Raw genomic sequence first — 16860 nt, 5'->3', positions numbered from 1 at the left:
CACACACTCTTCACTGTTTCTCAGTTGATAAATTTTTTTTTATGTTTAACTAAGCTTATCTGAAGCTTATAAAATAAGAGACATGTTGAAGTTCGCAATATGCAAGCTGAATTTTCATTGATTTCTTAGAGTTTCTGGTACAGTTGACTCCCCATGGAATAATTGTCTTTTTGTATTTGTGTTTTAAGATAAGATTCTAAGTGAAGAAACTTTACATTTATAGGATCAGATTCCCACAGACTCCTCTGTAAACGACTGACATACCTGGGATCAGGCTAGGATTCTGCGGAAATTGTTATAGAATGAATCATACAATGGTTTGGGTTGGAAGCGACCTTTAAAGATCATCCACTTCCAGCCCTCTGCCATGTGCGGGACACCTTGCACTGGACCAGGCTGCTCAAAGCCCCATCCAGCCTGGCCTTGAACACTTCCAGGGTTGGGTCATCCACAGCTTATCTGGGCAACCTGTTCCACCACCCTCATAGTGAAGAAGCGTTATATTGTTTAAGAATGGTATATCATGTTTGAGCTAATTTTTCGCTTCCTTTATCATCTCCTTGCAAAATGAAAGGATTACCATTGCTAACATTCTACTCATTCCACTCTTTGTATTAGAAATAAATTTTCAGGCTTGTATCTTTGGATGGTAGTCCAGATGCCTATTCCATCTTTGGATTATTACTGACTACAAAAACATGAACATACACTTTTCCCTTTTCAGCTTTTTCAGTGCTATAAGTACCGGTCTCTCTGGTCACATGTCCTTCCATCATGCTGATGCATGGAATAAAGTTAGTGGGACCCCATAGCCTCTACTGCATTCAGCCTCTAGCTGTAATATTACCGTTGTGGCTGTGGTGTTCTTTGAGCCTGATCTCGCTTCTTCATCCTTAGATTATCTTAATAGTCTTCCTTTTGTTCCTCCTTTTCCTTAAACTGAAAGCTTTTTAAAAAACCGCTGTATTTGCAATCCTCTTGGCTTTCAGCAGACGCAGCGTATTGATATATTTTTATGAGGTAATTTTTTTCATGGCGCTCTGGTATGTGTTGGTAACCCACATGATTATGCTTAAAGCAGGATTTATCTGTATACACTGCAGCATGACCCTGTGCTCAAAGTGTCTGTGTTCCTTTGGAGAGAGCTACAGAACTGTGATGAGTAGGGTGTACTGAAGGTCCACATTTGAAAGAAAAGATGGCTCTAGCAGCATGAATTTTTAGGGTGCTTTGTAGAGTCTGACACTAAGATTGTTTGGGGTGAAGTCTATAGTGTCAGTGGTGTCACCTGCACTGGGTCCTTCACAGGACAAACATCTGCTTAGCAGGACCCATGCTGAGCTGACAGTTGCATAGCCTCTCTTGAAATGTCTGTCTAAAATTGCTACTGCTGAGCTTCCTAAATCACTGGCTCTCTAACCCGCTAAGTCCTCTACGGAGCCAAAGGTATAGGTCAAGCTGAAAATTAAGTAGAGTGCAGTTGTGCCTTCCTCACTACCATCAAGATTATTCTGCAGTGCTATTTCCCTAGCTTATCCCACCAGTGAAGCTGACAGCTTTGCTGATAACTTTACTCTTATTCCAAGATCTGAGAATCTTCGGGGAGGGAAAACAGGCACGCCAGCCTCATGGATCCACCCCAAGTATTCCATTGCTAGAGCACCTGCTTCCATCCTGGCAACTATTCTGGTGTCCCTAATACCAGTCAGAGAATAACTCCTTATGGAAAAGTCATATTTTAAATCCATGGGATGGCTTTATTTCTTGTGTGATGGAAACTTACTTTAAGAGCATGTGTCGAAGGACATCACCACAACCTTTATGAAAATACACATACATCGTGCAGACCAAGTCAGTGCTCTCCATGGGCTTTTTGATTCTCAGTGAAGCCATGACTTCCCATTATAAAAGAATATGACACTTATTTATCTTTTAAACATCATTATCCAAGGACCCATTGTTTCTGTGCCACACATTCTACCAGTTTACCTCGGATTGATTTCTAGTTTTTCAGGTGATTGATGTCATCTTTCTTTGAAATTTAATGTGTCATCTAGTACTCTCCGGACCATCTCTTTCTTCAGTAGTTCTCTTTTGGCCCTGCTGAATTTCTGATGGGCTTCCAGTGATTAGTATGCTGAGAAAGCACCGAGGAGTAATACGAATAATTGGTGTATAGATTGCCTTTTAGGTTAACGGAAGCAAAATCACAACAGTTGCAATGTAAACAGTTTAATTACGACATGTTTGTTGTGTAGTGGAACTTGTTTTTTATTGTATTTATTTGGAACTGTATTCCAAATGTAGCTCCTATTTTTTGTGCTGCCACAGAGAGACAAAAATTGTCTGAATTAATGTTTCTACTCCTGTGAAAGTAAAAAGTCTCACACGGATTTAGTGTTGTAATTATCTGCTGTGGCTGAAAGTGTCAGAGTGAGTGCTCTATCACTCCTGCACTCAACTCTAGCTCTTTCTGTGCTGGATGCACTGGCCACGGGAATGCTTCATTGGGGACTAACATCTGCTAGTAGAGCACTGAGATGTGAAAAGCCCACCCTGTGTGCTTAACGTTGATGTTCCTTCTTCAGATCTTCTCTCAGTCCACCTTTCTTGCTTTTCTCACTCTTTTTCTCAGAGAGTACTTTTTTCCTGAAACTTTATCACCAATGCAATTCACTGCAGTTTGTTCTGCTGAATTTTTCTTTCCACAGCAATGCAATGTGTTGGCAGTCTTTTCCCAACCAAGTTCTCGTTAAGTGCAGAAGGAAATGAGTTAACTTAGCTCCTGCTGTTAAGCCCTGGAAATTGTGGTTAAGTAGTCAGCCATCATAAAAAAGTTAAACATTTGGTTTAAATATAAAAGTCTTCTGATTGTTAAATCAGCATTAAAGCAGGATGAAAATTAGTTTATTTAGAATTTCTGTGCAGCTGGTGACAGAATTTATGTCATTTTCAACATAAATTGCTGCCAGTAAGAAAATAGCTAGTGCCAGATTTACTGAATATATGTTGCATGTTTCTGAGTTGTCTCCTGTAATGGTGGATGAGTTAAAAAAAACCAAAAACAAACAACAAAAACCATCATTCTTTATTTCTAAGTAACATAAAATAAACACCTTCCTAAAATAAAATACATGAGGTACAAAAATATTGGGGAGCAATATTGACACCAGGTCTTACTTCAGAGTTTTGAGTATTTGGAAGCTCAAATCAAGTTTAGTGTGCGGAATTGATGTAGCTGTAATAAAATCAGGTTTTTGTTCAGACAGAAAATTCAAAGGCTTAAGTGTTGAGATATTAGATGATGTTAGGACAGTTGATACTGCAGTTCAATCGCTTAAGTATCTAAATCTCATCAGATTATTCCCATAAAAATATATTTCGGAGTCATTTTTTGAAATGGAATTTACTATGCCAAAAGTGTCTTTGAAAATTTTACCCTGTAAGAGCATTTCTTAAGCCGTTTGGGGTTTTTTTTATTACCATAAATTATAGATGTCCAAAAAATGGCTTATTTTCTCAATTTTAATTGATTTGATCGTCGCTTAGGTGCTTGTGTTTAGAGAATCGAATCACGTCTTTAAAGGCCTCATTTCTTCCAGTGAGAATATTCAGTCTGTTAGAGAAAAACAGACGCCTGAAATAAGCCCTCTCTTTCCGATTTCAGAAGCAAGTTTTACAAAAAGCAAAAAGAATGGTCTGGCAGGGACTTGTTACACAGTCTCCCTCCTTGCAGTTTTATATGCACTGTTTCCATGTCTTGTAATGTTGAGACTGTGCTGAAACTTGCTGTCCATTGCTACAGGGCTTTTGCTGTGACAGAAATAAAGGCTTGGGCATACTCTTAATTTTCGTAGTTTTATTTGTAAGGAATCAAGTAGCGTGATACTTTGATTCTTCTTCAGGGGAGGCTAATCCTGTCAAGTACTATGGAAAATATTTGCATAGTTGGCAAGTCTGATTCCCCCCCACCCCGATGCTTTTTCCATGTAGTTTTTTACTTATATTTTCAAAAAAGGTCATTTGAAAACTGCAACGTAACATGTTTTTATAAATGGAACAGTCAGCTTTATTCTAGGTACATCATTGTAGAGTTTTTAATCTGCAAAAAAAATGTTTTCATTAATTGGGAAAAATCTGTGAAGTCTGCAGGCCACTCTTTCTAGTTTTATTTGTTGTAATTTGTTTTGTTCTGTAAGTTGTTTGTGTATGGGATGTTTGGGTTTTTTATATGTGCAGCAAAACAAAAATATGTGTTTTGTTAGAGGCTTAATTATGGAGCCTAAACATCTTACAAAGAATAATTTATGCGCAAGACAAAGCTTCTACCTACATTTGTGTTTAGTCTCACCATTGTAGGTGAAAAGAGCTATTTTCTCATGACTGTTGATATGTATTAGGATGACTGTTGTCATGTTGATTTTCTGTATCTCTTAAGTGATAATTGTGAATAAAATTGCATCAGAGTATAAAAGATGAAGTAAATATAAAATGCAGCCATTATTGTTTGTTTTCTGGAGTTGTGTAAAACTGCACTTCTAAAAAGTTTTACAAATTAATAGCACGGTAAATGGCAATAGAGAATGAGGTTTCAGAAAGATGCATTATTGAAACCACAGTATTAAAGTGATAGGTGGTGGACCGTCCAACCTGACTTGCTGGGCTTACTTCTGAGACAAATAGTTGGTTTTAAATTAGGTATCGGTCAGCATCACAGTTAATAGTCTCAGCATTGGATTTAATCGTATTCTAGGTATTCTGGCAAACAAATTTGTGGGGGTTTCAAGGTAAACATGAAATAGTTTTGTAGGTATTTGTAGGAAGTGTCTTCAAATTAAACAGACAGCAAGAGAGAAGTTCTGAAGATTTGACAGCTGGGCATTGAAGGCTGACTTTGTGGACTCATTAGTTGGGAAGAGTTTACATTTTAATACTGCATGAAAGATGCCATGATGCAGATAGACCTTAAAAGTAAATTGGCCATGAAGGTCTTTATTTGATACGATAGAGAAAATTGTACACATGGAAAGGGCACCACAAATCTCTGCAGTGTCCCAGTTAACCATCAGCCAGGGGTTCACTACATAAAGGTGTGAGAGAAGCACCTTAAAGATGAAAAGTGACCCAAAGGTGAGAAGGACAATGTCTTAGATTAGACAATATCTTAGAATAATTGGTCAGATTTTTGTTTTTATTTTAAGAGTGGGGAAACAATGATTGGGGATATATACAGGAGGTTCAGTGAAGCTGAAGAAACAAAATTTTCTAGTTATCAAGATGATTTGACTAAAGAACTCCTCTTACAGTAGAAGAAGAAATTCGGTGATTTTAATTCTTCCAGAAGTGGTTTTAGAGAGAGCATGAAATGAAGCAGCAGGTGGTAAATGTAGTCAGAGTCTGCTGGGACAGACTTTGCAATAAAATCAGTAGGTCTTAAGTGATGCATTGAAAAAATTGATAGGTACAGTATGAGAAAAGGAGGTACCTATAGCAGTAGTAAAGTCATACGTATTTTCAGGAACCCAGATGTAATATTGGACAAGCCAATAATTAATTATTTGTTTTGCAAAGGGTTGATTTGTTCAGAGTTAAATTGAGAGTAGCCCCATTGAAAGTAGTAGGTGTTTGGCAGTTTACTCAAGTGAATTTGCCAGGACTTCACTCTATGTATTTTTATTTCCTTGAGGAGCGTTGGAAGGGTATGAAGCATGAGCTAAAGTCTTCCGAGTTGTCTTTCTGGGTTGCGTCTGTTACTGCTGTTCTGTGGCTTTCTAAAACATGAAGTGAACCAGTAAACATGGCCATAAGTGCAGTCAGACAAGTGCAGAAGTCAAATGGTTGCCCCTGGTTTGGTTTTTTCCCTCTCCTGAATTTTTGATGTATGATATGAAGTAACCAGTTTGAAGTGGCTGTAGCAGTTTCTGCATAATTTGATCATCTAAGTCATAAGAAAAATTTTTTTTCTTTTTGTTTACAGGAACACCAGTGTACTCAGTAGCCTGGGGACCTGATTCTGAAAAAGTTCTCTATACTTCAGGGAAGCAGCTCATTATTAAACCTCTTCAGCCAAATGCAAAAGTTTTGCAGGTATCTAATACATTAAGGTTGTCTCAGACTTCCACATGAAAACTTTTTTTCAGTTTATCTAGAGTTTTGCCAAACATAAAACGTTTGTGCTAAAATTTTTCATGCAACATGCGTACCCCTCATTTCCTGCCCCTCTCCCCCCCGCTTTTTTTTTGAGAGTCAGGAGATTGTCAATTTTTTTTTAATTTAGAGAAAGGAACAATTTCTGCTGTGGACATACTTCAGGCATGTGATTAAGCATTTCCCTTTTTGCTTTTTATTTATTAAAAGATACAGAAGCCTTTCCCATTTCACTTGTTATGAAAAGGTAAAGATACAGAAGCAATTGTTTAGAACATGCTTTTAGTGCAGATTGTCCTGCTTTCATTCTGCCTTATTCAGGCTGTATTTATTTTTCTGCAGAAGAGATGACGTCTGTGTATTTGTACTGTTGGAAACCCTGACCTACATTGGAGCGTATGAATGCTAGTAAAAAATCAATGATAAATATTAAAAATAGAACTTGTCAGACTTGTTGTATTTATGTTTAATTTTTTTTCCTTTTCAGTGGAAAGCCCATGACGGACTTATTTTAAAAACTGACTGGAACTCAGTTAATGATCTTATTCTTTCTGCAGGTGAAGATTGTAAATATAAGGTGTGTACCAGTTACCTTTTTAGGGGAAACTAAATGGCCAAAAAAGATACTAGGCATTCTGATGTTTTCTAATTTTAATAATACTTGAAAGCTCGAAATTAAATGAGAAGTCTTTCAGTTTTCAAGTTTCAACAGTTTTCACTTGTTACCTGAAGTTTTATTATTTGTAAGTACATCTCGCTCTGTCTAATAACATAAAATCAGAAAATTTGTTTTAAAAATACTACAGAATAAAAATAGGTGAAATGCAAATAAAACATACTCCTAAAGGAAAATATGTAGAAATATATAAACAATGACTTGAAATAATATAAGCTATCACATACACTGAAAGAGGTAATGATATTTAAAATTAGAGGGGATAAAGATACTGTTTTCTGTTACAGGAGCATTAGTGAATCCCTTAAGAAATTTTTTGGTTAGAATATCTGTATCCAAAATGGAAAGCACATATTGTGTTTCTTCCCTTAAGTAAGAACTTTTTTTTTGCTTGTATCATATTTTAGTTCTATCATTCTCTAAGGGTATAATGACTGTGATTGAAAATGTACAGAAGAAATAAAAAAAAAAAATTATCAAAGTGTTAAAATCAAATTCCTTCACTCTGTGAATTGGCTTCCTGTTATTCTGTTGGCTTCAATCAGTGAGAAAATCTCTTTGGTCTGGAAACCATCTTATTGTTGGGAAATGAGTACAAATAGAATAAACCTTGTGGTTATTTTATAGACTCACAGTAATTTGCAGGAAACAAAACTCATTAGTTCAAAATATTTTATACAGGATAATGTAAGATTTGCCACAGAAGCAAAGCAAAATCTATTGCATTAAACAAACCAATATTGATTAGGAACAACCTTTAATGAGAAGTGAACTTTAATATATGTGACTTTTCTAGTTACGCAAAAAGGTACCGAAGTAACTTAGAGTACATTCCTGCAACTTCTGTGATCGTGAGGGGAAAATGATAGCTTTAGAATAAGTGAAGGTATGCCCAACTATTTTCATAGATATCTATATTTATTTTTATTTTAAAGGTTTGGGACAGTTATGGACGTCTACTGTACAGCTCGCAGCCCCACGAATATCCTATAACATCTGTTGCCTGGGCTGTGGATGGAGAATTATTTGCTGTGGGATCTTTTCATACTTTGCGTCTATGCGATAAAACTGGGGTAAGTAACAGCTCTAAGAAATAGCAGATGTGGACTTGTACAAATTTATTGATAATACAGTAAATATTCCTGAGGATATACGTGTACAGGCAGGTACTTTTATTAGCAAAAACTAGTCGTGTCTTCCAGCACCTTTCTACTGGGTGCATCTGACTAAGATACTGCCTTCTTGATCTGCTTAGCTGCACTTCTGAATATGTTTTGGATTGGATAAAATTTTGTTATAATATTTTGCCTTTCAGGAAATTTCTTTGTGCATTTTTTAGCTTTTTCCCTTCAAAACACAAAGGGTTTACAAGCGTCTTTTGTAAGGCAATCATGAAACACAGTTAACCACTATAAAAAGCAAGGAGTGTATAACAGTACCCTATCTTAAAAAAGGAGGTAGAAGAACAGTGTCCTGTCCTTTATTATTTACCTTTTTTTTCATGAAAAGTACCAAATACTAAGAGTTGACAAGCACATCTCACGGGGAGATTGCAAAATGCGATTGTCAGGCGTTGGAAATAATATGGCTAAAGCAGTAGTAAAAAGAGGAGCTAAGAGAACATTTGTGCTTCTACTTCTGATGGCTAGACAGGGCACAGTTTTTCAAGCTAAAGACATACTTTAATCCTGTCATCTGAGCATCTCCATTACTTAACTCCTGTGAGAGAAGAAAGGCTCCTAAAGGAGATACCTTTGTTTTTCTTTTTGTTTTTCTTCTTGTTTTTAAATTGATGCTTCGAGATACCTTTGTTTTTCTTTTTGTTTTTCTTTTTTTTTTAAATTGATGCTTGACTCCCAGTTTATTGTTATTGACCTAGGGTTTTTTCCAGCTTGGTCTCCAATTAAAATTAATTTAATGCGGTTTCATCTACCTTCATTGGTATTCTAAGTAAGTTAGCCCAGAGCACAGATTGACCTGATTGTCTCTCTGGATTTCCTGTGGTCCTGCAGCTTTTTATTCAGACTCACGTTGCATTGAACCTTGCTGGTTTGGGACTTTTATTGTTCCATTCTCTACTTATTGTGCTTGTTGCTCTTTTGCTCAGATTGGGAATAACATCATTTGCTGTGGTGTTTTCAGGCATCTTCAGTAGAGCATGGTTCTCCTTACCATGAACTTGGACTAGGTGTTTTGAGTATTTTTACATTTGTGAAGAAGAGCCTTTAAAATTTAAATGAGAAGAGGCATGTAGGATAAGATCTCTTCTGATTTCACTTTCTATACTGATTCTGGTTTCAGTGATCTTTGCTGACAGTCATAAGTGTGAGCCAGGCATTAAATTTGAAGTAAGGATTGCTTCTATTTTCTGTGCCTTTTCCTCTTGCTTTGAAAAATTCCTAGTGTTATTTAATCTGTAGAAGTTCAATTTGGCGGTTATTACCTTGAAGGAAAATGAAAAATACTCACATGCAATCTTCTTTTGGAAAGTGTTTGTTTTCCAATTTTAAAAAAATGTTGTTTTATTTTGATATCTACATTTTTAAGATTTTTATGTTAAGGAGATTCTTATTACCTGTGTGTTACAAACACACTAGAAAGTTCAGCAGAGTAAAATAGTGAGTAGAGTTGGAGCCTGAGGTATGAACTTGTGCAAAAAAATTGGGGTACCACTCACATAGGTAAAAAAGACACTGAAGTAGGTATAAAAGATAATGAAATAAAGAAGATACTTCCTGTCTCTTTAGCATAAGGCTGGAGAGCAGATTGCAATTTCTATCCTTTAATGCTTTTTCATCACTGAAATTATTCTTTTAAAAGAAGATACATCTTACTGTTAGTTTTAACTGCCTTTGTTTTGTTCAAAATTGGATACTATTTCTCTTTGCAGAAAAAAATGGATAAATTGTCTTGATGCATACAGTCATAAAGATTGTTCAGTCACACCTCAGCAGTTAGAGGGTAGGACACTCAGATGGTTAAGTGGCTACATCACCAGTGGGGACATCTTTTCCTCTCCCTGGCATTCTTCTAGTTCGGTTAATGTCAGGCATTGAAGGTGAGATTGTGGCATTATCTTATTTTACACCGGTATTATATTATACCAGCTCGTTGCATGTGCTTGCTGGTTCCCTTAGCAGGGTCCTGTAGGGTTGCCTCAAAGCTTTTGTTCCTAGGCAAGGGCAACAGGAAGATTTTTGTGCCTTTAATATGCCACTTAACTCAACTTGAATGTAATTAAAGCAGTAATCTACCCTGACTGTTGCCTTTCCATCTCCCTATATAAATATGCTGTTGTAGAAGTGTTTATACAGATACCATATTTCACTTGATGAAGCCAAATAAGATATGTTTGTATAAAGCAATTTATAGTAGCATAATTATACCTGTGTTGGACTACTTATGTGACACATACTGGTTTAACCAATCGGACTAGCCGTTTGTATTTTCTTCTCAAAAAACCACTTTAAACCATGCCCTCTTCTTTCACAACCACTTTCCATCTCCTTTCTGAGTACTGGGATCACTGAGCTATATCAGCAAGTGGTAAACTGAAATAAATATGCTCTTGTGTGGGTGAGGCCAACGATTTCAGTTGCATTTTGCACTCAGTACAGATTTATGCTTAAATGTGGCAAAGACTGGTACAGTGGAAAAAGGAAGAAAAATACTAGATTTCTTTTTCTGCTGTCATGTATGCTGTTTTGTAGCATATAGTTTTTGTTTCTGATCCCCAGGGCCTTACTGTTTTTCTTGCTACTTATTATGTAATATAATTTACTCTTAAGTATGGTTCCAACTCCTGCTAGCTGAAACCCAGTGATTTTTTAATCAGCATTTAATATTGAACAGCCTTGTGGACTTTGAAATTTTAATGCCGATAGGTTTATTTTTTCATAAAATTAAGGGTTCATGTACCTGGTTTATTACTCAACTCTTAAAGAAACAAAGACATGTACAGTAGCTAGTGCCAGATGCTTTTGTCTGTTTAGCAGCTAGCAATGATAATTTATTATCTTCAAAAGTCATGATTTTTCATGAAAGTTTCTTTCCTGACATTAAATGTAAATAGTTACTAAAGAACTAGCTTTGCTAGTATTGAGGGAAAAGGAAGAATGATTCACATACCACCAGAGTGATGGAGTTTGAAGAGAACCAGACCTGGCTTTTACTGGTCAACACAGACATTTTTATTATGTCTGATGTAATGGAGCTGTATTGGCAAATTGCTCCTCAGGGAGCCATCAGGCGATATATATATCATTAACTCTTCTCTAGCATATGTGTTCAGTTTGGGGACATAATTAAATTAAATTCGGTTAGTGTATGTTCTTTTCTCTTTTTCTTTCTACCCGGATACTTTGTTCTAGCAGCTTCATGTTAAAAAAGAAAACTACAAATATTATAGTAACTTTTGGAAGTTTTATTTCTTCATTTAAAAATCACTTCTGCTCTGATAGCATTATGTATCTAAAAGAAATTATTACGGCTATCCTACAGAATACCAAACAAAATATATTTAATGTTGAAATTTGTTGTCTGCTTTAGTGCCCATGATCATTAATCCTGCAGAGAGTGCTAAGATTAATCTTAAAGTTTATATATTGAAGTGTAAAGCTGGATGTATTAGCCTTCCTGGTGTTCACAGCTTTTCAGAATCTAATCACTGGGATGGAGGGCAGTGCTTAAAAAGTTCATTTATGTAAGCTATTTCCTGTGGCTCTGCATGCTTCCCTTGACATTACTGATCAGGTCAAAATATTTAGACAGTAAAAGATGGTAAGAATGACTGAAATTCACTGATTTCCTCCTTCCCCACTCCACTCCCACATAAGTATCTTCGAAAATGGACCATACCCATCTGCTCCAAAGACAGGTTGCTTTCCCAGTGCTTTGGAGAGTGTAGAAGGATAACTGATAAAAAATTCAAAAGCTAAATACTGTGGTCAAATTAATCCTTTCAGAATTGCCAACAAAAGCTAGCAAAGATGGACATCAAATTTATGTTTTAATAATGTTGAATGTGTTTATGCATTTGTTTTGAGGAGGCCTTTTAGATTTTCTTCCATTAATGATTGTTTACCCTTAATGGAGATTGATCAGTTTGATTTGATTTTTTGGTTGTTGTTATTTGTTGTGCTTTTCTTGTTAAACCTTTTTTCTGGTCATGTTTATCCACAATCTGTTATCATAAATAAGTTGATGTTTGTTTGCTAAATATTGCCCTTTGATTTACTTTTATCTTGATGTCATCACTATGCTTAGCAAGTGCTTTGTAATGAAAGCAATTCTCTACATAAATCTGTAAGTTCATGGTTTTTAAGTGATTATGTAAACTCTACAAACTCTCTTTTATTATAGAATGAGTTGTGGCCATTTTACTAGACCGGTAGTTTGCATATTTGACTGATTCAGTTATACATGGCTTTTTATATTCCATAACTTGCTCCATAGAATGTCTAATTTTACTAGAAATTCTATTAAAAAAAAATTTGGGAAACTTAATAACATTTAGGGAATATTGTCTAATAGCTGTAGAAAATAAAGGAAAACATTCTGCAAGAGTAACAACTACTTCTCATCTGCCACCCCATTTAAAACAAGCGTGAATATGGTGCTATGGCTGAAAAATATTGAGCTCCATGATAGCATGTTTCTATTCAGCTTTTTCTCAAAAAGATACAAACTTGAACTTAATGAAAGTTGATTACTTTGATTTGATGTCCAGAGTTGGTCATATGTTAAAGAGTTAGCAGTGTTTGTCCTTTCTTTCTTACTTCCTTATTTTTTAAACTGTCAACAAAGAGAAGCTTTGAAAATAATTTCATTGTTTAGCATTAAAGCGATGATTTTTATTCAGGACAGTAAATTATGTGGCTGTTGTAAAATTAACATCATATATCCTTTAAACTAACATTAGATATTAGATAAATATGAAAGCAAGATTTTGAAGGTGAATGCATACAATGCATATGTTTTCGTATTCGTCTGATAGTGCTGAATTGTCCTACACTAGAGCACTACAAAAACCTAAGCAAATCTGTTTTCTATAGAGTTACAATGAGCTTTGATCCCATTACATTTAGTTTTAGTCTTGTTTCACAGAGATACGCATTTGGCAGTGTAACAAAAATAAGGTTTTTTTTCTGTGCTGTCTCTATTTCATCTACCTTTATTAACAGTCATGACCCTGAATTCTTTGTAGCTCAATAAAAGAAAAAAATATTACAGATAAGTTTCCCATGGAGTAATGTTGTTGACCAGTTCTTTCCATGTCAGCATATTTTAATTTATCAGAATTGGCTAATATAACTTTGGGAAGAAAATGAAAACATGTGGATCATCTATGGAAGTAATAATCTATTTAAAGAACTACATCAATGTTTCATTTTCTAAGGTTAAGAATTTATATGGGGCAGTTTGTCATCCTATTTTAGTTCTTAGGCCTAATAATTATGAGAATATGCTTGGATTTCAGGACGTTTTTAGATGTCCTCTGTTTGGCTTTGTTCTTCTAATGCATAGCTTAATACCTCACCTGCAGGTCACGGCTTAGTTCTTGATAATTCATATTTATTACTGGCATCAAGTCCAACAAAAGTTTAAGAAGTCAACAGGAATCCTTCATAGTTCTGTACTTCAGTAGTTGTGTCAAGGATAGTTTCTTCTCTTAAGGTAAATTGCCCTATATTCACATGTAGTGGTGGATTTCCTTACCTCCAGTTACGCATATTGTCTCTGGTTTGTAGAATCTTTTGTAGATTCCTGTGTGGTAGGAATTCAATAACTGTTATATTGTAAAATATCATTATGTTTTATACTCAGGAGAATATCGGGGGGGGGGGTATATAGGCATATATATGTATATATTTCCCACGAGCTAGTTCCATATATGTGTGCATATGCAGGTGTTTCTAATGCACCTAAGTATGGATTTGCTTTGAGTAATTGATTTTTATAATCTCGTAAGATCCAATTTGCCTTCCATTACATCAGAAATGTAATAGTCATTTTCTGATGAGAAGCTTCTGGGCAGTTTGTACTAAAGTGTCGGTTCATCACTCAGAAGTAGTGAGGCTAATTGCCAGCTTTAGTGGCCATTCAGACTATAATATACTTTCAGATGTCAGCTACCTCTGCACTAATGTGAAATGCCCTATGGGGCACAAGGTAAACTGAGCCTTCACTTTAAAAAACAGAACAAAAAAACCAAAACAAAAACAAACCCAAAAAACCCTTTCTTTTCATTTATATCAACTGGGGCATAAAAGGACAAGAGCATGTATTTGCTGTTCGTCCATCCCATGCTCTTGATTCCCGGCGTGGATTGAGGGGGAGATTGCACGTTTTCTTTTTATAAACAAAGGCAAAATAATGGGCGAAGACTATTACTAAAGTCAGTGGATTAGGTATGCTGTGTAAAGTCTGACATCATGGGGAGGTTCAGCAGTATCAGCTTTAGTTCAGCTTATGTCAGCATTCCCTGTTCAAAACTCCACACGCTGGTAAACAGAGCCAAAACAGAGACCAGCCAGGAACAACCAAGCGTCCTTTGCACAGCTGACATCAGTATCACTCTTATAATTTAAAATTTAAGAAAATACTCTTTCTTCACTATGTTTTTTCAAAACATTTATGCTGTGGTATTATGTGGATAACCATTCTTAATTTATTGCATTCAGTCCAGAAATAATAACTAACTCGATCCTTCATAATGAGTTTTGAAGCATCAATATTATACGTGTGAAAGGCTGTCCTTGTTCCTGGGACCCAGAGTTCTCTGAATCTGCTCATTGAAATAATTTCACCAACATCTCGAGAGCCTGCTCAGTTTCCGTTTATGGAAGTCAGACAGTATTTGATGATTATAGTACTTCATCTTTTTACTACATTGCGCAATCGGAAAAGGGAAGCTGAAGTTACTGCTTTTATGTACTTATTTAGTATAATGAAACTTTTATAACTACTATTTTTGTTCTTGAGTTCGTTGATTGAATTAAATGAAAAATTAATTATGACATGGGAAAAGTATAAGCCAAACGGTAATACTAAAGTATAATATTGCACCTAATGTTAGAACAACATTTATACAGTCATTCATATAGTCATATTCATACCCTTTCTTTTCAAACTCAGTGTATTTGGGAAATACATAACAGCTATTTTGGTTTTTAAAAATTGTTCCTGTCTTACAAATGGAGAGCTACATGATTTTTATTATAGCATTTTGTGTACATGATAAATGTACCAGACATCTGCAGGGAGTATGAATCATTGGAGTGGTCTGAATTATACTGAGAGCTTTCAAAAGTAACGAGAAAATAAAACTTGGTAATTGCATTGGTTTTTTTTTTTTTTAATTAGGTTGTAATCTGGAAATATTTTACTGGGTATTTCAACCACCTAAAAAAAAAAGATTTCTGGTGGAAAAAAAGAAGTAGTTTTGGGAATGTATCCTCTCAGAGGTGCAGTGTATCCACTATGCATAAAAAAAGTAGCACCAAAGCCACATTCTTTAAGCTCCTTAAACTGGTTCTTAGTTGATGGCTTGATGCCCCTTTATTATTCATTCTAACTGATGGGTAGATTCTTGGTCGAAGGGAAATGACCTTAGAAACAGCCCTGTCTTTTTGGGAGGATCCCAATATTCAGTTTTGAAATAGTACTTCTTCAAACTGTTCTCAGATAGATCACAACTGGCCAGCTGTGAAAAATATGTCTCAGATGTAGGACATTTAGAGGGTTCTCTGAGTGTGCTTGTTACAATCATTTGTCCTACAACCTCAAGTGCTTACTCATTTGCCATGTAAGGATGTCAGACGTAGTTAAATATTAGGCTCTTAATTACTATGGAGTGTTTCATACAGAATTCATCCCGTTGAGACAGAAGAGTAGGTTATGGACTTTTCTCCAAAACTTGCAATTACCTTCCCCAACTGCAGATCTATAGGCAGTGAATGGCGTGTCTGTGAGCCAAGAGGCATGGAAGCTGAAGCCTTTAAATTGAGTGCTTGAAATTGGAAATTCAGTCAGTGCTGACACTGTCTTTCGCTCACCCTTACGCACGTAGGCAGTAGAAGAGCCTTAACTCAGTAGGTCATCTTACATAGTGTTCTGCAAGTCATTAGCACAACTGGGAGGTTGAATTTCATCCCGTTGTGTTTCCGTGTTATTGAGCGTTTAAGTCTGACACCTTTTATTTTACTGCAATTTTTGTGATTTCATTTCTTATGAATCATACAAAGACTTTGGGTGAAGGACTTGTGTGTGTACTGCAAAAGAAATCAGAATATGAAATGTGTTAGAAACATTAGGTGAGTATTTTCTTCCAACTGTCTCCCCTTTGGTATATCATGTATCCAAAAGTCATGAGAATCCCATGTCTACATTTAACTTCAGTCACATGGGTTGTTTTTCTTACTGACTTGATTCTTAAGATTTCAAATGTGTTTGAATATTTAAGTAGTTCTTCAATTGCTAGATGTTTTTTGAAATACGCTATTACACAGTTCTGAAGAGGCTATAGTTAAGATTTGCTTCTCATTTTAAAACCTGGTTTAATGTCTTCCTAAAAGTCCTTTAAAAAAGTTCATAAAAGTTCATGGAAGTTCATAAAAGTTCTTTTCTTTTTTTTTTTTTTTTTTTTTTTTAATCATCCACTTTCAGGTTAACACTTGTTTGGAGATTTGGGATGATTTGTGTGAACTGTATTTCTGAGATGCAAGACATAGAAAACAAGTGTCTTGGTCTACAAATTCTTCTAGTTTTTTACAAGAATATATTAATAAGGGTCCAGCTGAACTTTAGAGGAGTCTTGTATATAAGGCTGGGGGAATTTAAGAATGAAGTTCTTCATTGGAGGAACTTTAAATATTGAAAAGGAACAAAATTAAGTTTAGTACTAAATGTGTCTCTCGTAACTACGTTCATGAGTATGGATCAGAAGGAAAAAAGCAAATGCTAGTTTTAATACCTCCCACTTGTTCTTTGTGCTAGGGGGATTTATAATTTTATTTTTTTGCGATGCCAACAGAGAG

At 35.6% G+C, this 16860-nt stretch overlaps 1 protein-coding gene across 1 annotated transcript in view; it reads left to right on the top strand.

Moving 5' to 3' along the window:
- Positions 1-16860, top strand: part of IFT80 (intraflagellar transport 80) — a 51322-nt gene that overhangs the window by 13003 nt on the left and 21459 nt on the right. The window contains exons 5-7 of the mRNA XM_010291663.1: positions 5978-6087; positions 6635-6724; positions 7759-7896. Of these exons, the coding sequence (XP_010289965.1) occupies positions 5978-6087; positions 6635-6724; positions 7759-7896 (338 nt within the window). The remainder of the gene's footprint in view (positions 1-5977; positions 6088-6634; positions 6725-7758; positions 7897-16860) is intronic.

The sequence above is a fragment of the Phaethon lepturus genome, unplaced genomic scaffold, assembly GCF_000687285.1.
Source record: "Phaethon lepturus isolate BGI_N335 unplaced genomic scaffold, ASM68728v1 scaffold6457, whole genome shotgun sequence".
Lineage (NCBI taxonomy): Eukaryota > Metazoa > Chordata > Aves > Phaethontiformes > Phaethontidae > Phaethon > Phaethon lepturus.
Note: the sequence above shows the minus strand (reverse complement) of the source record. Positions and strands in the feature narration are given on the sequence as shown.